This window comes from Furipterus horrens, unplaced genomic scaffold (genome assembly GCF_987537825.1).
Source record: "Furipterus horrens unplaced genomic scaffold, mFurHor1.1.pri manual_scaffold_3, whole genome shotgun sequence".
NCBI classification, from domain to species: domain Eukaryota; kingdom Metazoa; phylum Chordata; class Mammalia; order Chiroptera; family Furipteridae; genus Furipterus; species Furipterus horrens.
This window is the reverse complement of record NW_028327173.1, coordinates 70,579,077-70,602,097: the sequence shown is the minus strand read 5'-3', so window position 1 is coordinate 70,602,097 and position 23,021 is coordinate 70,579,077. Positions and strand designations below refer to the sequence as shown.

Here is a 23,021-nt window from a genome sequence, read left to right as displayed (position 1 = left end):
TATTTTTTTGCTGCCTACCAATAAAAGCTATATCATGTACTAAGATCAGTACACAATCTACGTTAGGAATTGCTGATTTAATCGTTAACGATTTCAACGTGCAGTAACAGCCACACTCCTCTTAACTGATGTGTGCCTACAGCTGCTTCCCACGGAAAGCCAAGTCTCACAGCTGCCTCTGTCAGAAATAACAACAGGTAGCATGGATACTGCAGTGGTTCTCAAGCTTTTTGGTCTCAGCATTCCTCTACATTTTTAAAATTAGAGCTTTTGCTTACATAAATTATATCTGCCAATATTGACCATATTATGATTAAAGGTGAGAAAACTTTAAAGCATTTATTTATTAATAATATACCCATTACATGCTAACCTACTTTTTAATAAAAAATTTAGTATGAAGAGTGGAATTTTTTTATACTTTTGCAAAGTTCTTTAATTTCTGGCTTAAAAGTATTCACCTGGATTGAATGTAGAAGTAGTTTGCAGTTGGAATAAATTTATAAAGGACCACTTCCCTCAGTAACTATTTGGTTACCCACATGGATTTTTAATTATTTCATCATTTTGGACGATTTGCTCAAAATACATTTCAGCTTATCTACATTCTTCAAACTGTAGTGCTCAAAATAAAATTTCCTCAGGTTTGTGGTCAGATCAGTGTTGAAGAGTCATAATATTTCTAAAAGAGAAGTCAGTATAATCATGCTGTTCCACAGGGAAATATAGGCATTCCTCATTTTATTGCACTTCACTTTATTGCACTTGACAGATGTTGTGTTTTTTTTTTTACAAATTGAAGGCAAAACTCCACCAACAAAAAGATTACTTCCTTTATTGCAGTGGATGGGAACTGAACCGCAACATCTCTGAGATATGCCTGTATCCTCCAAAACAGATCTCAAATCCATCCAATTTCTCCATCCCAGGTGATCACCATCCCTAACATCTTAAAACCTTTAAACTTAAATCCCATTACTTTATTAAAGTTTTCCCATTTGCATGTAGAAAATCTACGTTTCTCACCACAGCCAGGTACTATATAAATGGAATCCTGTTTTCCTAAACTTGTCCTATGCTCCTTTCTTCCCTTGTTCAGCATGCTGTACACCACCCTGGGCATCTTTTCTTAAATGACCAAACCTGGTCACACATCCTGCCACCTCTGGCTGGAGTTCTCTTTCTCCTCTCTGTCTGGTTAATGCCTACCTAGCCTTTAGGTCTCAGCTTAATTACTTTCTGAGAAGCCCTTCCCTGAAAACCCACAACCTTTCCTGCCAACCTCCAGGTAATTAGACTCTGGGTATGAGTTCCTCCTCCTTTATAGCGCTTAACATAATTTGTAATTATGTATTTATTTGTGATAATGTAATTGGTATATCTCTGTTCCACTGGATAGGAACTATGTCTATTTCTGTTCAAAATTATATCCTCAGGGCCTAACAGGTCTGGCATATCTTACACTAAGTAAATAATTTTTGAAAAAAATGAGTAATTTAAGGCCAAAGTTAATACTTTATAAAATATCATAGATACATATTCTATTCATACTCATGGACTACTATTTTAGAAACTTTTTGTGATAAAAGCTAAATCTTGCCATTGTAGGAGAAGTCAAGAGACAGGACAACTTTCTGCTATAAATATAGTCATAATGTAAACAAAGAACAGAAAACATTTCTTGTACTCTCTGGCATATAAAGCAAAAAAAGAAGAGAGTATCCAAAAAGGTGGAAAAGTAGTACGTGGTTATTTCAGGAATGTTTATTCCCATTGACACCTTTTTACAGATACTCATACCTTCACCAAGCACCTAAAAGTGTCTGATTTTGCTTTTCTTAAAGCATGGAGTAGGGGGATGTAATAGTCTGTGAGAATTTATAGTGCTTCCCAGATCTTCTCCTTCTCATAATAATTTTCTTTATGGTAGCACCCATTATTGTTTTTAAAAATGGTTCAGCCAAGCGGATGCAGTTGTCCAAATAGTTCTCATACCTTTTAGAAGCATCTTCTTGTTTTAAGGTACTTGTCTGTTTAGTACCTAAAATTAAAAACAAAAGCAAATAACAATAGGTCAAGTTTTACCCAAATACACTAGGTTACAGGTCAGAGCTCTGTCCAAATAAACTATACCATCTTTTCTTCTTTCCTACATATTCCATTTCCAATCCTGTGTATAAGTCAAGTGAAATGGAATGGGAATCCAGTTCATTCTTGTAAATTAGTAATTCCCGAAGTGTTCCTGGTCAACATGTGTCTCTGGGGGGAATTTTCTTTTGAAACATAGTTGCAGAGCTAAGCACTCCTGAAAATCTGAGATGTGATTACTTTTAGGGGTACTTTCTCCTCATCTCCCAAATACTCATTCCCGGGTAAGAGGGGAGGAGGTTCTCCGATACCTCAGGGCCACCAAAGCAAGTTCGACTGGAAGGAGGGCCAGTCCCACCTGGGTTCAAGGGCAGGTGCACACGATCTGCCCACGCTGCCCCGGTCACTTGCCCACACTGGCGACCCCAGCTCTAGGGTCCCAGGACCTGTAATGCCATCTCCCTCAGAGACAGGAGTACAGCCCATTCCGGGGACAATCCTAGAACGCTAGTGTCAAGTTGGGGGTCCGGCGGGAGGGCTTTCCCAGAAGGCGCGGGACGACGGAGGGGCGCTCTCGGCCTTCTCCCAGGGGCAGCCTTTCGGGAGCGCCTCGCGTACCTCAGTCTGGAGCTCTGTAGGGGCTCGTTCTCAGGGTCCTAACGTGGGAAGAGGCCCTTCTGCCTACCTGAAGCCTTTCGCGAAGCGCGGGGAGCCCGGGCCTTTTGGCGGGCCGAAGACAGCCGGGCAGATTCAGCCATAGGCAGCGTCGTCAGAGGGTCGGGACTGACCCAGGCGTCTCTCCCCGAGGCCCCGCCTCCCCTAGCGTGGCGCGAGGCGGGGCTGGGAGGGGCGGGGCCGACAGGGGCGGGGCCCGGATAGCTGCCTGCGCGGCCGGTAGGTAGAGGACCGCGCGGAGGAGGCCACACGCCCGGCTGGTAAGTGAGTGCCTAGGGAGGTCTCTGGCTGCCGGAGCTATCGGCAGACCTTGAGCCGCAAAGATGCGGCGCCGTGGGTGTATTAGGCCCGCCGAGGTGGGGGGGGCCCGAACGCCTAGGCGAGCTGGAATCGGGAGAAATGGCTGCCCTAGGTTGCCGCCCGCACGCGCGCTGGGGTTTAGCCGCCGTAGAGCTCTCTGCCATGAGGACCCGGCGGACCCGCGCTGTAGGGCTGGGGCCGGGCTTTCACGCCGGGAGAAACGGTGCGCTGCGGGAACGGGACGCGGCTACCCCGAGGGCCGCCGGTTGAGTTCACTGACTGGCTTATTTTGGTGACTGCATCTCTTAAGGGCACTGCCCAGGTCACACTTGAGGTGGAGGGCATCTGAGCTTTCACCACCCCGGGTGAGTTGTGTTGACTTCAATTTTGTCAAGTGGGACACTGAAATATGAAAATCTGCCTCTTTGTTGGAACGGATTTCAGGCCCGCCTTTCGAAAATGTTCTCAGAAATGAAATAGTTCGCCCTTGTAATGCACTTTGCATAGTTCATGTTCGCAATCCTCTTAGGAGTGCTCTAGAGGATTCTTTTTTCAGTTAGGTCTTCCACTAAGAAAGCTACACTAAGGAACACTATGCTTAAGAAGACCTAAAAGATACAAGAGGAGGCTTTTTGTTGTTGCTGTTGTTTTTTAAAGATTTTAATTTTCTTAGGCCAACATACTACTTACTTTCAGTAAAAACATTTCAGCTTTAAAACTTTTCTTTATTGTATTTACTAACAATTCATCAGAGTGAAAAATAACATTTAATACTTCAATGTAATATCTCTGATAGTTAACAGCGTGCATTATATTAGTACATTTCAGCATTAAAACTTAAGAGAAATAACGAGGAATGGCTGTGGAAGAACTTCAGTCCATAATAAAGAGATGTGTAAGTAATTTTTTCCTCTTTTAATAACATTAAATACCTTTCAAAATATGGGGAAGGCACCGATTATTTTTAATTATATTTGTGGTCACTCAAATTGTTTATCTTCTTTAATCCTTGCTCTTTTGTTGATCTATGAATAAATAGCATGAGGGCAGGAAAGCAGGTTGGATTATTTCCCGTGTGACATACTCATTTAAGTAACCTTTAAAATTTTTAATACTGATCCTTAAAGAATTCTTTAACACAGTGGATTTCAAGATCATTTATTAAAGTATTTATTAGGCTAATCTTAATTTTCATACATATGCTAATGTGCAATTCACCTAGAATTTAAGATCTAATAAATCAAGTAGTTCTTGAAATTTTATTTGTCTAAACGTGTTCTGTTTTTGTTTATTTTGTTTTGCCAGCAAACCCTAGAAGAGCAAGACTTTAAAGAAGAAGATTTTGGCTTATTTCAGTTAGCAGGCCAAAAATGTATAGATGAAGGGCACATAGACCAGCTGTTAGAAATTATTCAAAATGAAAAGAATAAGGTAATTATGATCTTTGTGCATACTTTTCAGTCTTTACTGGGTAGAGTAGCCATGATACTATTATTCATCTATTCATTTATTCATCACACGTTAAGAATCAACTTAAATTTTTACAGTAGCAAAGTGGAAGACAAAAGAATTAGGACTACTCATATACTTTAAGGTACTCACAGTCTGGTGGAAGAGATAAACATGTAAACAACTAGCAATAAAGTAGAATAACTGAAATAAGTGCTATAGTTGAAGTATAATTAAAGTGCTTTCAAAGAGCAGGAATTAGTTCTGGTTAAGGACCAAGAGTGGCAATTGGATCACTAATTTACATTGAGAAACATAAATATCAGGCAGACTAGATATTCTCTTTTGGTGATCAGCACATTCTGTTCCTTCAGCCAGATGTATATAGAAAACCAAATATCAAGTAAGATAATATTTTGATAGGGAGAGCTGACCAATGTCATATAGCTACAATTATATGAGAACTCATTCTCCGCAATGGGAAAGGATCTTTCTGAGATCCTTTTCCTTGGACACAGTGTTAGCAACACTGCCAAGTTTTGTGTTTGGGCTTCACTTTTAGCACAAGGGAAGACACACTTTTTTTTTTTTCATTTATAATGCTCTTTTTTTATACAGCAGTTTCTTTCTTGCTATCATAATCTAGTCATGCTCCTGACCTGTGATTATCCAGGGCACATTGATTGTATTTGGGAGAGTCCTAAAGCTTTTTAATCACATACTGCTTTTAGAGCCTCTTAGTAGTTTAAAGGGCTTACTTATCTCTTTTTTTATAAAAAAATCTCTTAGAATAATTAGGATATTTTATTTAAAACGTTTATTTCTGATGTGTTTATGGTACTGTTGTAGCCCAAAATAAAGTAAATTTAATGTTTTTCTTGACTCCGTGATTTTTCCCCAATTGCATTCTCAGAGGCTAACCTTTGAAAGTACCTTACCTTTAGCTAATAATAATAAAATTAATAATAGCTAATAATTATTGAGTATCTATTATGTGCCAGATGCTACCTTAAGTGCTTTACTTCTATTAACTCATTGTACTATTATTAAATTCATTTTGTAGTTAGGGAAACAGTCGCTGAATGGTAAGTGACTTGCCCAAAAGTAACTCAGCTTTTATGTGAAATCCAAGATTCAGACCTGTGCAGCCTGGTTTCAGAGCTCTTAACAACTCTGTTCTGCCTTTGGTTAGCACCTTGTAGCACTTGCAAAAAAAAAAGCTTTGGAGTTGACTAGAAGGGACTCATTGATAGTGAAGGTGAGAGAGAGTGAGGCGAAAAAGATGGCCCCTGAGAGAATAGTATATCCCAAACAGAAAAAGGCAACCTAAAAAGAAGAAAGTTCCCTGAAGGAAAACAAATAAGTTTATTTTAGAAATGTTGAGTTTAGGGTGCAGCAGGCAATTGAAAAGTTGTTTGGAGCTCAGGAGAAAAATAGGAGATTAAGATATAGATTTGTGCATGACTATTTGAGATTAGGTGATTGTGATAGATTTAAGCATAGTAAGGCTTGCTTAGTCTTTATAGCTTGAGAATCACCTTTGTAATGTGTGGTCTGCTAAATTCAAAGGTTCAGATATTGATGAGACTATTTAAAACTGACTACAACTTAATTTTCTTGCCAGGTGACATAGTCAAGATTGATCAAGGGGTACTGTTAATCTGCTTTATGTAAAAATTAAAAAAAAAAAGTCATGAATGGTTTATCCTAAGACACTATAATGTAAGGTTTCTCAACATTGGCACTATTGATGTTTTATAGCAATCTACCCCCATTGATGACAATCAAACATGTCTCCAGACATTGCTACATAAATTGCCCCATTTAAAACCATGAGTATAGTGGGAAAAACATGAGCTTTGGAACTAGATAGATATATGCAAATCCTGGCTCTACCACATGCTAGTTGTTGGACATTGGGCATGTCAATAATCTCTAAAGTCTGGCATTCTCATCTGTCAGAGATAATAATCTTACCCTGTAAGGTTATTAATATTAAGTTGTAGCTTATGGGTAGTCAGTATTTATTTCCCTTCCTCATAACTCTTCACTATTTACATAATGACTGGATACCTTGTAGTTGAGAATATATTTGTAAAATATTTCATCAGAATTACTTTTTTTTACCTCAGATACACAAAATCTTATTCATATCTAGAATTTCTTTTAATGATTAATTATTTTCAGAGACTCACTTGTAGGGTAGAAGGGGAAAGAAATGCTTAGTTGGGAAAGTAGTCTCACAGGAACTAAAGTTTTTAAAAGCGAGTATAGGCTTATTTAATAAGTAATAGTGGAATAAATAGTAATTTTGAAAAATATTAACTGTATAACAGAAATGCCTGATTAGTAAAGACCTAAATATTAAAGTTCAAGCCACACAAAAAATGGAATAAAATAGAACAGAATATCAAACCTGTGAATATCAAATATACTTGAAAGTAACAGACATCTTTCAACCTGTATTTATGGAATAACTATTTTGTGACAGGTCCTACTCTAGATCCTGGGAGCAAAAATCATTTCCCCTGTAGATCTTAAATTCTAAGGAAGACAGGATCTATACATGAGACATAAATTGTATAATATAATATTTAGAGAGAATTCTAAGCTCCTCCAAGAAAACTTGCTGTGAGAGTTCAATAGATGGCAGAATTTGCTTTACTCTGAAAATGTTATTATAGGTCATCATCAAGAATATGGGCTGGAATCTTGTTGGTCCGGTTGTTCGATGCCTTTTATGGAATAATAAGGAAGATGATAAAAGAAAATATTTGCTGGTGCTTGACTTATTGATAAAGGTAAGTTAACAAAACTAAGTTTTCTGTTACAATGCACATCAGTATTTTATAATTTCCTTTAATGTTTAATGCTTGTTTTGTTTTTGATGAGAAAGCTTTTTGTTCATGAATACAGGAGAGAACTATTTGAAAGCAGGTGCAACCTCATTAATTAGATGGGCAAGTCCATTTCAGTTTCCCCAAATTTTCTAGTTATGAGAGTTGTCTAACCTCATCAAAGACCCACTAATTCTGAATCTCTGAGGAGAAACATAAGAAGGTCTATTTTTAATAAGTAGATTATTGTATATATGTGGAATTTGAAGTTCAGAGAGGTAGTTCAAGGCCACACTGATCTTTTGGCAATGTAGGAACTAGAATCAAATCTCAGTACTCTTCGCTCTGTGCTATGTTCCCTAAAAGAATATGAAAAACCTAAAATACAAGTTATCACAGTGAAAATAGAAATAAGGAATAGATTAGGTGTGACTGGCAACTTTAGAAAGCGGCTGTTGGTAAAAGGTTAACAGAAATATAAGTCAAAAGTGATGATCAAGAAATACAAATCTGAAAAAAATGACTTTATAAGAATTTATTTAGGACCTCCCATCAAGATGGCTGCATAAGTAAACACGGCTCGCCACCTCCCACAAATACATCAAAAGTACAACTAAATTCTAGAATAACCATTACTCAGACCTGGCAGAACTCGAGTTGAATGGAAGTCTGACAACTACGGAATTAAAGAAACCACATCCATCCAGACTGGTAGGAGGGGCGCAGATGTGGAATGGGCTGGTCCCTCACCCACGTGTGGTGGATAAAGATATCTCTGGAGAGAGGAGTCCCAGCCCCACACCAGGCACCCCAGCCCAGGGTACCAATGCCAGGAAGATAAGTCCCCATGATTTCTGACTGCAAAAGCCAGCAGGGATTGAGTTGGTGGGAGAAACTGCTGGAGTCTCAAGCAGTTCCTCTTAACCTACACATAAACTTACTTACACTCACTCCCTCTGAGCTCCAGCTCTTGGGGTAGCAGCTTGAAAAGTACACATACAGTAAGGAACTGAAGAGCTGGCTTCAGGCAAGAGCTGGGGGATAGCTTTCTCCCAGACAGAAAGGGGGGCAGAGCCGTACAACCAGCAGGCAGAGCCATTTCTGACTCTTATCAACCTGGCTAATGCTGTTTGCCTGCCCTGGAGGTCCCCCAAGGCTCTGCCCCACCCAACTTACAGCTGTTAACAGTACCTTTTCCATATGAATGGCTGGTCTTAATTCAAGCTTACAACTTCCTAAATCCTTTCAAAGGAGCAACAGCGGGCCTCAGTGAGCCTCCAACCCCTGCACCTCTTGCTAACTTGGCCGCAGGCCAGGCACTGGCAGCAACCAGCCTAGGTTCACAGCTTGGCTTCATCTGGGAATCTCCAAGCCCAGCACAAGTAACAGCCATCTTGGATTGCTCTATAGCTCAGGAAGGGTGGCCCCCACAAGACATGGGGACTGACCTTGGCCAGCACCACCCAGAAAACCTCAAGGCCTGTGCACCCATTGCATAGCTACAGACGAAGTGGGGGCACCACCACCCTGCCCCTACACAGCTGACCCTCCACAGAGGGCAGAGGTTGGTAGTCAATAGTCACAGCCAGTCCTTGTAACTGACTGGCCTGGGTAAATCCCTCCCATTTACCAGCCAACAGCAACCAGGGCTCAACTACAAGAGGAGGGTATACTTAGCCCATACAAAGGGCACAACTTGAGTACTCAGCTTGAGTATTAGGGGATATTGTGCTATTGGACCCTACAGGATACCTACTACATTAAGCCATACTACCAAGGCATGGAGTCAAAGCAGCTCTACCCAGTACATGGAAACAAACACAGGGAGGCTGCCAAAACAAAGAGAGAAAGAAACATGGCCCAAAAGAAAGGACAGATCAGACCTCCAGAAAGAGAGCTAAATGAAATGGGGATAAGCAATCTATCTGAGGCAGAGTCAAAACACTGGGTATAAGGATGCTCAAGGAACTTAGTGAGGACCTCAAAAGCATAAAAATGATCCAGTCAGAAATGAAGGCTACACTAATTGAAATAAAGAACAGTTTACAGGGAAACAACAATAGAGTGAATAAAGGTGGTAAATCAATGATTTGGAATATAAGGAAGCAAAAAAACAAGCAATCAGAACAACAAGAAGGAAAAAGAAAAATAAAGAGGATAGTGTAAGCAGCCTCTGGGACAAGTTTAAGAGGTCTAACATTTGCATTCTTGGGGTGCCAGAAGAATAAGAGAAAGCAAGAAATTGGAAATCTATTTGAAGAAATAATGGAAGAAAACTTCCCTAATTTGGTGAAGGCAATAGATGTGTAAGTACAGGAAGCACAGAGAGTTCCAGACAAGATGGATGTAAAGACGCCCACTCCAAGACACATCATATTTAAAATGCTAAAAGTTAAAGAGAGAATCTTAGAAGAAGCAAGAGGAAAACAGAGAGTTACCTACAGGGGAGTTCCCATAAGACTGTCAGTTGATTTTTCAAAAGCAACTTTGCAGGCCAGAAGAGACTGGCAAGAAATACTTTTAAGTCATGAAAAGCTGGGACCTACAGCCAATACTGCTTTACCCAGCAAAGCTATCATTTAGAATGAAGGGCAGATAAGGTGTTTCCCCGGCAAAGTAAAGCTAAAGAAATTCATCATTATCAAGTCATTATTGTTAAAGGGACTTAGTTTAGAAAAAGAAGATCAAAATTGTGAACATTAAAATAACAAAAAACTCCCACCTATTAACCACTGAATCTAAAAAACAAACTAAGCAAACAACCGGAACAGGAACAGAATCATAGATATAGAGATCATTTGGAGGGTTATCAGCTGGTAGTGCAAAAGGGTAGAAAGGGGGAAATGGTGCAGAGATTAGGAAGCATAATTAGTAGGTACAAAATAGACAGGGAGATGTTAAGAATAGTATAGGAAAGGGAGTAGCCAAAGAACTTGTACACAGGACCCATGGACATGAACAATGGTGTGGGGATTGCCTGAGGGAGTGGGGGGTGCTGAGTGGAGGGATCAAAGGGGAAAAATTGGGACAATTGTAATAGCATAATCAATAGAATATAATTAAAAAATGGTAAAAATTTATTTAGAGATCAGTACAAATAAACACAAATATATACTTGGAAAGAGAGAACACCATCTACATAGTAGTTATTAACTATGAAGGGTTTTTAAAAAACAAGGCAAGTGAGGTAATAACACGTGGACATTCAGAAGGCAGTGCAAAGTTTTATCTGTTCAAGAAGGACAAAGGAGACTGCATTTATCTAAATACCATGACAATGAAATAAAAAGATCCACTTGCTGGGAGCTCTGAGAACCCAAGGCAGCCTTCAAAGGACACAAGGAAAGCTCTAAGGCAGCGGTTCTCAACATGTAGGTTGTGACCCCTTTGGGGGTCAAACGACCTTTTCACAGTGGTCGCCTAAGACCATCGGAAAACACATATATAATTACATATTGTTTTTGTGATTAATCACTATGCTTTAATTATGTTCAATTTGTAACAATGAAAATATATCCTACATATCAGATATTTACATTATGATTCATAACAGTAGCAAAATTACAGTTATGAAGTAGCAACGAAAATAATTTTATGGTTGGGGATCACCACGACATGAGGAACTGTATTAAAGGGTCGCGGCATTAGGAAGGTTGAGAACCACTGCTCTAAGGAAACCTCAGCTCTGGTGATCAGACTCTCCCTTCCCATTTTCTTTAACTTTTTCTTGTTTTTATTTTACTTTTTTCAATTCTCTCCCAAGGAGATGCTTGTTGAATTTAGAGAGGGTAAGGGAGGGAGAGAGTGGGAGAGAAACATCAATGCGGGAGAGAAACATCAATCGGTTGCCACTCTTATGCACCCCCACCAGGGACTGAACCCGCAACATAGGCATGTGCCTTGACTGGGAATTGAACCTGCGACCTTTTGCTTTATGGGATGACCCTCCAACCAGCTGTGCGACACTGGCCAGGGTGCTTCCTTTTAATTTTACAGTGATTTGACAATCACAGATTCGGTTTTGCTATTATATATTTTTTAACAATTGTGTGAGTTATTTTACTGTTAAGCAAAAATAATTATATGACTTCTTTTAAAAATAGTAATCGTGGCTTTAAATGCAACTTGTATTAAACAGGTTCAATTGTGAATATTTTTATAGTTATGTAATCCAAAAGAATTATTGTTGGGTTTGCTTGAACTGATTGAAGAGCCCTCTGGAAAACAGATATCCCAAATTATTCTTCTTTTACTTCAGCCATTACAAACAGGTAATGATTATTTTGATATCTAATTTTTTTTTATTTTCTTGTAACTGCCTTGATGTTCCCTTACCCCCAATGTCAACAATATACCAAAGTAAAGTTTATGATTAATTATTGAGCACTCTACTTAAACTAGTAATAGCAACTCCAGTTTGAACCCTGACTCAGTGGGTACCTAGTATGTATTTTGTTGAATGTCATGCTGTTTTTCTTCTGCTGTGTTGTAACATATAGTTTTTTGCCTAACCTTCTTAACGGCAACTTATGTCCTGGAATTTTCTCTGTAAACATATTTAAAAGACTGTCTCTGTGGTGTCTGCAATACTCAGTCTGATAGCATTGTGGTAGTCCTGTGTCTTGGTTAAGAACAGTATTGGACAGGGCATTGCTCATCCTCAACATTGGGAGGTTAGGGTTGAGAACAGCAAAAGTGCTGCTGAAGAATGAAACAATAGGTGTGGAAAGAAAAGGCTTCCTGGCTGAGTGCTGTAACAGTATTGGTAAGTCATAGACCTTAGCAACCAAGGCAGACAGTATTTATCCATGGCAAGAGACCACTTTCTAATTTTATGACCTACATGTAATTTCAGAGTCTGATCTAAGGGCCCAGAATCAGAAACTAGAGTAAACTTATTTTAAATCTGAATGCCCAGCAGCTTTATACCACTTGATATATTCCGTCTTCTAGAAATATTCAGTCTCCCATTTTTATAGTACTTTAAGTTGATAAGACTCTTTCTCTTATTTTATACTTACAACTACCAAAATATATGGAAAAAGTGTATCTGTCTTAAGTATGTAACCTGTTGTGAACATACTTAAAGAAGATTTCATGGAGTCTGTTGTAAAGTGCCATAATTGGTAAGGTGCTCCATTGTTTTCTGCACCTCTAAGAAAGGGGGGGAAACCCCACTGCCAATTAAGCTACCATATATCATCCTGATTCCAGAGTTGTTAAAATATGAAAAAAGAGTGTGTTATAATTCTACAGTAACTGAACTTCTTCTCTGGTGTTTACTGTGTTTGATGAGGCTACCTCAGATAACAACTTGGTGTCCGCTTTAGTGATACAGAAACTTCACAGCAACAAGGCATATTCAGTTGGATTGGCATTGTCTACCATTTGGAGTCAGCTGTCTCTTCTTCCTGTTCCGTACTCAAAAGAACAAATACAAACAGATGACTATGGCCTTTGTCAGTGTTGCAAGGCCTTGATAGAGTTCACTAAGCCTTTTGTGGAAGAAGTCACTGATGACAAAGAAAACTCACTGGAAAATGAAAAATTGAAGGATGAATTACTGAAATTGTAAGTATATTTTTAAGAACATTTCACAATGGACTTAAGTAATTGATAATTCAGTTATTTTATATTTCTTTGTAATAGAAATATAAATCTAGTTTCAAATTTTCAATTTTCAAAGAATATAGGGTTCAGTTGATGTAACATGGGCATTTAATGAGGTATTGATATTTTAAAAATTAAAACCCAAACTCCATTTGTTTAATTTACTTTATATTCTTCTATGAATTGCCTTTACTCATCATAGTAAATGAATAATGGAAGCTGGGAAAATAGATAGATGTAGCTCAAAGGATCTGGTCTTTCTGTGGGGAAATTGTATTTTAACTCTCCCTTTAAAGCACCAGACAGCTGAACGTCTGCCTGGGCTACAGAAACAGTAGTGGAGTGCCCCATAGCATTCACTCCAGGGTATGCACTGTTCAACATGATTTTCAGTGACACATGGCTAGTCCAAATTAAGATGTGCTCTAAGTGGAAAATACACTTGCATTTTGGAGACTTGTTAAAATATAGTAAAATACCTCAATTTTTATACTGATAATTTGTTGAAATAATATTTCAGATATATTAGGTTAATAAAGTAAATCATTTAAATTTCTCTTGTTTCTTACTACTTTTTAAATATGACTGCTAAAAAATTTTAAATTATATATGGAGCTTGCATTATATTTCTATTAAACAGTGCTGTAGATTGTGGAATTACATGGATCAATAATTTTACTTTAAAAATTTTAGAGACTAAAACTGCTGTTAGCTTTCTACTCTGTCAGGTTAGGACATTAAAATGTATTTTTTATTATTTATAAAACCCATTGTTTCATGAAAGAAAAGATATTTTAATTAAAGGAATAGGAAAGGCTTAATCACAGAATAGTCTGATTTTCTAAATAAATACAGCTTTATGAAAAAATTACAACATTGTCCCTATTTCTCCTTGAGTTAACAAAAATTACATCACGAACTGGTACTGGTCCTCAGACGAACATTCAGTATCCATTGGAATAGTCTAGAAACAGAACTGAATCTTAACACATTGAGTCTAGCAAGGTGTTCTCATACTCTTCCCATTACTAGTAAGAAGGATTCTGACATCACCAACTTGACAAGCCATTAATAAGTTGTTGGTGCTTATGTTATTTTTCATGTAAAATTAACTTGACTATGTTTATATAACTAGCTACTTTATAGTTAGGAAGTGCTATCTTCATAGTTACCCATTTCTTATACCTTAGTTGTTTCAAAAGCTTGAAATGCCCTTTGCTGACAGCACAATTCCCTGAACAGTCTGAAGAAGCTGAAAATGATCCTTTAAGGTGTTTTGCATCTGAAATAATAGTAAGTACAGCTAATTTAATCTTTTATAAATCTTCCAAAATCTAAAATTTTGTCCTGCTCTATTCTCATGTACTACATTTGTGCATGTAAGTTGATAGATTTATTAATGAAGCAATATGTAGTTTTTGTAGAACACAGATAAAAATAAAATAACAATAATTTTATTACCCAAATATAAATAATATTAACATCCTCCAGATATATTTTTTGGCTTTTATAGTCATAAATAAACATTTATATAATATATAATTTTTTTGTAAAAATTCTATCATAAGTACTTTTTTGTTATCTATTTTGTTTCTCTTAACATATTATGAATGCTTCTCCATTGGTTAAATAGTATTTCATTGTATTAGCATAATGTATTTAATCTGGGCCATGTAAGTTCAACACATTGATTTTTAACATTTTTTCATTATTGTAAAATATTTCAGTGTTCTTTTTTAACTAGGTCTGTGATAGAATCTTGTTAACCATATCTTTGCACATTTCTTTTCTTTTTTAAATTCTTTTATTTGACACAGCTTCTTTGCATATTTCTTTAATTATTAAAGTAAATTACTAGAAGTGGGGATTTCTATGCGAAAGAATATCCTTACTTTTAAGGGTTATGATAAATATTTTCCAAAAAACTAAAGAAATAAGTAAATTTTATTTTATTGAGTGATTGAGAGAGAGAGAGAGAAACATTGATTTGTTTTTCCACTTATTTATGCTTTCATTGGTTGATTCTTGTATATGCTCTTACTGGGGACTGAACCCACAACCTTGGCGTATTGGAACGACATTAACCAACTGAGCTACTTGGTCAGGGCAGTAAATTTCATTTTAAAAGCAACTTGTCTTTATGAATCAAGAGTATTTTTAAATGTACTGGGATCTTATATTAGGGAATTAATCTGAAGCATAGAAAAATAGGTACTTGAGATTGATAGTCATGAATTTCAAGTTAGAGCTGTAATTGTGGCTGTTGGTTTTCTTTACCATGTTCATCTGCCCATATGCAGGTGCATTGTAGGTGGAAAGTTGGATTTAATTAGGTCAGCGTTTTGAGAACTGTGTGAGTTCTACAGTACAAATCAAGGGAGAAGCGAGAGCATTGAGTGTGTATGCAAGGGAATGCCTAATGATGGACAGTAGGATTTAAGCTCAGTAAGGGGAGAAGTTAGGACATACTAAATGTGAGACACAGTGAAAAGATGATAGAATCACTAGATTGTAGGTTCTGGTGTGATTCACAAGGTGTTGGAGTTAGGTTACTAAAAGGAGTGAACTGAAAACAGTCAGGATGCCTGAGATTCCAGGGTATTAGAAGATCTTTGATTGTACATGTAAGTCACACAGAATTATAAAAGTAATGTCAAAAAGCCAGTTAATGGAGTGACTATTAGGTCTGCTGGTGACTGCAACAGAGGGGAGTAGAGGTAATATATTCACATGCAGTGACTTTCAGAGCTGAGGGATTTTAGAGAGGAGAGGGGAGAATAGTGTAGAAGCAGCAATGAGAACGGGAATTTTTGTCTTAGGCGCAGTGGTACAATGGATATGGATGAAAAATATCAACCCTTTGAGAGGGTTGCAGAGAAAACAGTTGTTTTCAGACAACTCGATTTCATTTAGAGTAAAAGAAGTGAAAGATTCTTGAGAGAAGAATGGATTTTGTTAATGACAGTGAGTTCCACTGGCCATGATTAAAGGGTATCTGAAATTTGAGGAGGGGTAGGAGAAAAAGTTAGGAGATGCCAGACTTTTAGGGTGACTGGATTCTGAGGATGAGAGATGATTGGTGACTGATATAATAGGGATGCATAGTTTAGTGAGGTTATGCTGATGGTTAAGATAATAGTGAGGAGGCGATGAGGGAGAGGAGGGGAGGGATTTCCCCAGGAGCACATAAGCGTGTGGGCCTCTTCATTGGTGCCTGTGCTAGAGTACTGTATATTCTCCGGGATACAGTATAAACACCATCATATATATGTACCCAATTTTGAGAGATGGCTATGAAAGTTGGAAACAGTTGAAGGATTTTAAATAAAAATCTTGTTAAAAAAATAAAGGATTTTAAGTCTGGCAATTTTGTAATCAAATTGTGTTTTAGATTCATCACTTTAATGGAGGATAAACTTAACTGAGATAAGATTGAAAGTAGGGAGACCAGTTACGTGTCTTTGGATTTAAGTAAGAATGATGAGAGCCTGAGTATGGTGGTGGAGATGAAGAGGAGCAGGCAGATTTGGGACCTTTATAGTAAGTAAAATTTTTAAAAATCGGTTGATTCAATTTAGAAGCATAGCAAAAAGGTTGAGTCGTGGATAAGTTTTTTGCTTGGGAAACTGCACAGATGCAGATATCAATAATTGAAATAGAGAATACAGAGCAAGGAGCAGGGGGATTTTGTGCTTTCAAAACATGTTTTTTATTATGGAAATTCTAAAACATTCAGGAAAGTAGAAAGAACAGTGTAATGTACCCTCATGTACTCATTACTCAGCTTTTAACAATTACTGACATTTTGCCAATCTTGTTTTATTCTCGCTCTTTTTTGCTGTAGTATTATTTTAAAGATTTTATTTATTTTTAGAGGAAGGGGAAGGGAGGGAGAAAGAGGCAGAGAAACATCGATGTGAAAGAGAAACATTGATCAGTTGCCTCTCGAAAGCGCCCCAACTGGGATTTTGCCCTGGCCAGGAATCAAACTGGTGACGTTCCCGCTTTGCAGGACAATGCCCACCCAGCTGAGCCACACCAGTCAGGGCCTGCTGTGGTATTTTAGAGCAAGTCCTAGATTTATCATTATATCCATAACTCTTTTAAGTATGCTTCTCTAACTGGTAAGAACTTTTTAAAAAACATAACCACAATGTCATTATGACACCTAACAAGATTAATGATAATTTCTTAATATATAATACCCAGGGAGAGCAAGTTTTTAAGGAATAAATTTTGATTAAGAGTAAATGAGATCACCTAAAGAGGCAGATCAATGTGAGAAGAGAAACGGGGCTGAGGACTGAACCCTACAGCACTTAAGAAGAGCCCACCAAAGGGAGCAGCGGAGAAGAGTATAGTAGAAATAAGACAATCTGGGGTAGCAGGGTTTCAGGAAGAGGGAAGTGATTGACGCTGTTAAGTGCAGCGGAGCGAGTCTGTAAAGTAAGAGTTGAAAAGCATCCATTGGAGGTAGGAAGTAAGATTGCATTGGTAATCTCAGCAAGAACAGTTTGAATGGAGTATTAGAAACAAAAATCAGCAGAGTGGATAAAGGAGTGCATTAAAAAGGAGATGACTAATATAAACTATTTAAAAGAGTTTGGAAGAGTAAGGAAGAGGAGAAGCAACAGTTACAAGACATGGGCTTAGGGTAGGAAGGTAATGGGGGAGATAGGGGGGCTTGATCATGTTTATAGACTGAAAAGGTGGGAACCATTAGAGGGGAAAAGAGACTTGTTCTGGGATAACTGAAATAATGTGGCTTGAGGAGAGCGGACAGCTGGGCATAGGACCAAGGACACCCGGAGAGAAGGTGAGAATGGGTATGCAAGTAGAGAACTTTGCAGTAGGAATGTAATAGTGTAATTGAGGGGAAACAGATCCACGGGCCTCAGATTTCTAGGTGAAGAATATTTCTTAAGAATGAGGAGGTAGAAATGGGAATTGAATAAGGAGCTTCAAGAAACTGGTAAAAATTTGGAATTCTAAGGGGAAAGGAGAGAGATGGCGGAAAACCATGAAAGTCTTGGTTAGTAGAGCTGAGCACTCGGCTGGTTGGAGACCACAGCTGTGGTGATAACAGTCTGTATTGTTGTGTGATTTTCTATATCCAGCTACCTGGGTGTGGAAGTGGAAAAAGTAGAGGACAGCTATTTTTCCAAGGTTGGCATTTTATTGGGTAGATGCAACTAAAGGAAATATAGGGTACAGGTAGTTCAAATGACCAATAGTGTGTTGGTTGGATAGGGAAAGAAAGGGAAGAGGGGACAGATGAGTAGATTAAAATGAAGAGATTGCAGGACTGGAAAGTCAGAGGTAGAAAAGCAGATTGATAGGCAAGAGAGATTAAGAGGTTGTGGTCAGAAAATGAGATCCTGGAGTGAGATGTCTAATATTCGATAATAGCTCAAAGTGTTGACAGAGATCCATGATGGAATTAGGTGCCAAAATGGATTAGAAGTTAAAGTCACTAGAACTGGGAAATCAAGAACCATGAGGCTGGCCTGTCAGAAGAGTTCATCTACATGAACATTCAACTTTCCTAGAGTCATAGCAGAAATTAGAGAAAAAGATTGTGAGCAGGTATCAAAGTCTTTGGTGAGTGTTCAGAAAGGACTAGGAAGTCAGCGTATAACAGAGAAAAGGACAGATAAAGGGCAGTGTGATATCTGCCTCAAAGGAAAAATGTGCTTTTCCTTGAGAGGGCTGGTGGAAGAACCAAAATAATACTAAACCTCTACTCATACCAATGTAAGAGATGTGAGAGTGTAAGCAGCTCCCACCAGAAATTAGTCAGGTTTAATGAAATCATTGAGACAGAGTAAGCATCTTGCGCTGAGGTTGAAGGTGGAGGGGAGAGTTTCTAAGATCACAAGAGAAAGGAAGGGGCATCACATGTAGAAGGAGCAAGCAGTGAGGAAGCACAAAGCAATCAAGAATTAGAGGTGAAGTCAAGGTAAGAGATGAAGTGAGGAGGTGCCTTCTGTTCTGTGCTCAGCTAAGTGTGGCATGCTCGAGTTTGATGGCCTCAGCCATCCCTCCTTTGGCACAAGTTATTTTGATAGGGAACTGTTTGAATGTCCGAAAGGCTGCGGCGTAGGAACATTTCTGAAAGGGCAGAGGCTGTCGTGAAAAATTGTGAGTGGCAGGTGTATCCTGAATCTGAGCAAGACTGCTGGGTGTTGTGCAGATAGTGAAGGCCCTGATTTAGAGAAGCACCATAGAATCTGGTTACATATGATGATTTTTTTAACAGGCTAGCCTTACTCTAGCATTGGCTGAATGAAGAAATGGAGCTTCACGATTAAGAGGACATTGGCAATCTGAGCACAGGAAACTTTTGGTGTTATAGCTATAACAAGAATGCATGGCTTTGAAAATTAGTACAGCAGTGTGTATATGTGTATATATGTGTGTGTGTGTGTGTGTGTGTGTGTATATATCGGTATCGGTATCGGCAGCCGTCCGTCTCGAGAGACGATGGTGTAGCTTCTTAAGAGTCTATCTGCACTGCCGAGAATGGCTGTGCAGTCCGACTCGGGAGTGACACGGTATCTGTCTCCTCCCGTGTTGAATCGACATCTTGCGATGACGCTGGAGTGTCCTCTCCAGTGAAGCTGAAGCTACAGAGCCTGGGCAGGGTGATATGGAGGGTCTGCTGTTGCCCATGCAGCAGACCCCCCCTCTCTTCGCAGCTGAAGGGTCCAAGGGAAAGACAGAGTCAATACAGCTTGGTTTCAGGTGCGCCGCAGGAGTTGCCGGTGTTGACTACAACATCAAACCGCCTTTAGGGACTCCGGCTCCGGATTTTCTGTCGGGGTTTACTCCCTTAGCCTTTCCCCTGAAGAGGTATGCCGCAAGGCAGCGGAGGTTTTTTGGAATCAGAGTTTTCCTTCTCTTATATATATATATATATATATTTAGCATCTGGCCATTGAATAGCAGTGTCTTGTGACTGATGATGATTTTCCATGCTTCCTTTTTGTGTTCTGAAATGACTTATGGAGCCACCTGGGATCAGCAGATTTTAAACTTTTATTCGGTTTTATAATTCCTAACTATGTCTGGCCCAGTACCTAGAACTCAAGCATTTATTGAATAAATAAGTGAATTTGTGGAAAGTATTCATTCTGATTTAGTTGTTTTGATCATTCCCTTTTATTTTTTACTTTTTATTAAGTTTATTAGGGTGACAGTGTTTAATAAAATTATATATGTTTCAAGTGTACAGTTCTATACTGCATCATCTTTATATTGCATTGTGTGTTCACCATATCATCCCCTTTTGACTTCTTTGTAGTAGTTTGTTGTGACATTAATTTTCTTGTCCTTTTTTGGTGAAGCTTCTTAATAAATATTTGACAAAAGGTATTATGTCATTTTCTACATAAAAATACTGAGAGGAGTTAGGTAACTCATCCCATGTCTCACAGCTAGTAAGGGTAGAGCCAAAACTCAAATCAACTCCATTGAATTCTGAATGTCAGGTGCTTTCTAGTATACCAAAACTAGAAATAGTATACAAGGCATAGGAGGGAACTTATACTTTCTGAGTCTCTTTTTTTTCTTCCTTGATAAAACTGTAGTCTTATCCACTCATGCAGGAATGCTTCTCTTTTATGTCACAAGAGCCCATAAAATCTGAGATATCAGCATTGTTTTCTCAGCCTTTGCTGCACTGACCAGTATTCCTCCTGCCCACCCACTGTGTCTAGGTGACTGTGGTCAGTGGAGCATTGTTCCCAGAGCATTCTTCATCTGAGTCATTAACTGTCATTTCACAATATTTGTATGTCTCACATTTGTAGATCGTTCTCAGATATCTCTGAAGCACTTTTATTTTTAAAAAATTGTGATAAAACTTACTGTTTTAACTATTTTTTAAAATAATTTGTTTGTTTATTTTATTTTTAGAGAGGGGGGAAAGGAGAAAGAGAGGGAGAGAAACATCACTGTGTGGTTGCCTCTCACTCGTGCCCCCAACTGGGGACCTGACGTGCAACCTAGTCGTGTGCCCTGACTGGGAATCGAACCAGCGACACTTGGCTCGCAGGCCGATGCTCAATCCACTGAGCCACAGCAGCCAGGGCTTAACTATTTTTAAGTATACAATTCATCTGTGTTAAGCACATTCACACTTCTCTGCAACCATCACCACCACCCGTCTCCAGAACTTTTTCATCTTCCTACTCAGTTCTTCAAGTTGTTGGCAAAAATTATTTTTTTGAAGCTATAGGGTCAAAGTCCCCATTTTCTTGCTGGCTCTTGGCCAGGGACCACTTTCAGCTCCTAGAGGCTGCCTGTATTTCCTTGCCACACAGCCTTCTCCAGAGACCCTGTCATAACATAGCTTAGTTCTTTAAAGCCACATTGGTGGGTTTCTGATTCAAAGATGGCCTGGACCCTCTTTTTAAAACCTTCTACCTGATTAAGGCAGGCCCACCAAAAATTATCTCCCTTTGCAGTAACTCGGAATCAACTGACTTGGGACCTTAATTGCATCTGCAGAAATTCCTTTACTTCTCTCATGTAACATAATCTAATCATGGGGAAGCATCTTGCACATCCTTTGGGTTAAAAGCAACTCTCACAGGTCCCACCTACACCCAAGGGGAGGAGGTCATCCATGATGTGAATATGCAAGGGCATACTAGGATCTGTCTACTCGAGCTTCCTTTTTTATTCATTTCACAGGGTTTTTTATCAGCGGTTGGATACCCTTTCCCCAAAATGATTTTTAATCATGGAAGGAAAAAGAGGACTTGGAATTACCTTGAATTTGAGGAAGAAGAAGACAAACAGTTAGCAGAATCTGTGGCTTCTCTGGCATATCTAGTATTTGTACAGGGCATCAGCATTGATCAGCTGCCAATGGTCTTAAGGTAGGAGGTAGTGTTTGGTTTATTCATGTATTCTAAAGGGAATGTCATCAAGCTCATTTATCTAATGTGCAATATATGTTCATTACTGTACTAATGCAATTTAAATGAAGTATAAACAAAAGCTTTCGTTATTTTAAGTAATAGTGCCTATAATCCATTAAAGCCCATGGTCAAGTAGTGAAATGGGGTGGTGTGGTGTTGGAATAGACATAAAGGAATGATAGAGAGAGACAAGAGTGGGAGAGTGTTAAATTGGGCTTGGGGTTGAAGCTGGTGGGACCACCCTGTACTATAAGGGAGGGAACTGGCCAGTTACCCCTGGGATGGTCTGAATCACCATCATCTTTTCACTGGATTACTGTTGTAGTCCTGAGCGGGTATGTATCAGTCCCTAAAAGGAACTCCTTCATTGGCTTCCTACTCCTCTGAGAATGAAGTCTGAATCCCGTCACATGAGACAAGCTTATGCATGATCTTCTGTTTAATTGTACTGAGTCACCCTTACCACCTTTTCTCTTGTTTATTATGCTCTAGTAACAGACCTTCTTTTGGTTTCTTGTTCCCATATGTCATGAACCTTTCTGCTGTTGGGCCTTTGTATATGCTTAGAAACATCTTTAAACATCTTTATCCTTAAATATCACTTTTTGAGGAAAAGGCCTTCTTTCATCACTCTATTTAGGTTGAATCTTCCTATTATAATTAGCTTGACTGTTTCCCATAGTCTATCAAAATTATTATTTTTTTAAATATATAATTTTATGATATAATACCTTTGGGTGTTAAGGCCCATAGTAAGGATTATGTATATGTCTTACAGGCCTTGAGTGTATTTTTTTGTGTACATTTGTATATTTATGTAAGAAATACCTGGAAAATACTTGTATGTAAATATTGCAGTAATGGCTAGCACTTGCATGCTCACCATGTATTAAACACTATGCTAACAGTTTTATATGCACTACCTAATCTGAATAATAACCCTATGAAATAGAACATTACCTCATTTTATAGAGGAAAATAACAGACTTAAACAAGTTAAGATACCATCCAAGACCATAACAACTAATTAATGGGATAGGTGGAATTTAAACAGTTCTATCAGACCCCAGAGCCTATACTCTTAAGCACATCTACCACCAAAGTGACTTAAGTATGTACATATTAGTTTGCTGGG

At 38.5% G+C, this 23,021-nt stretch overlaps 2 protein-coding genes across 3 annotated transcripts in view; one reads left to right on the top strand and one right to left on the bottom strand.

Moving 5' to 3' along the window:
* The window catches only part of RPAP2 (RNA polymerase II associated protein 2), a 112,604-nt gene extending 109,714 nt beyond the window's left edge, over positions 1-2,890 (bottom strand). The window contains 2 exon segments of the mRNA XM_090268286.1: positions 1,996-2,041; positions 2,774-2,890. Of these exon segments, the coding sequence (XP_090124412.1) occupies positions 1,996-2,041; positions 2,774-2,846 (119 nt within the window). The 5' untranslated portion in view covers positions 2,847-2,890.
* A 72-nt stretch (positions 2,891-2,962) lies between these two features.
* GLMN (glomulin) overlaps positions 2,963-23,021 on the top strand; it is a 40,572-nt gene continuing 20,513 nt past the window's right edge. Inside the window, exons 1-8 of one of the 2 annotated variants that reach the window (XM_090269732.1) lie at positions 2,963-3,023; positions 3,882-3,958; positions 4,369-4,494; positions 7,197-7,313; positions 11,512-11,620; positions 12,680-12,920; positions 14,150-14,252; positions 21,657-21,844. In XM_090269732.1, the coding sequence (XP_090125858.1) occupies positions 3,920-3,958; positions 4,369-4,494; positions 7,197-7,313; positions 11,512-11,620; positions 12,680-12,920; positions 14,150-14,252; positions 21,657-21,844 (923 nt within the window). In that variant the 5' untranslated portion in view covers positions 2,963-3,023; positions 3,882-3,919. Of the gene's footprint in view, positions 3,024-3,859; positions 3,959-4,368; positions 4,495-7,196; positions 7,314-11,511; positions 11,621-12,679; positions 12,921-14,149; positions 14,253-21,656; positions 21,845-23,021 lie in introns of both variants that reach the window. The other variant, XM_090269733.1, reaches the window with a different exon arrangement.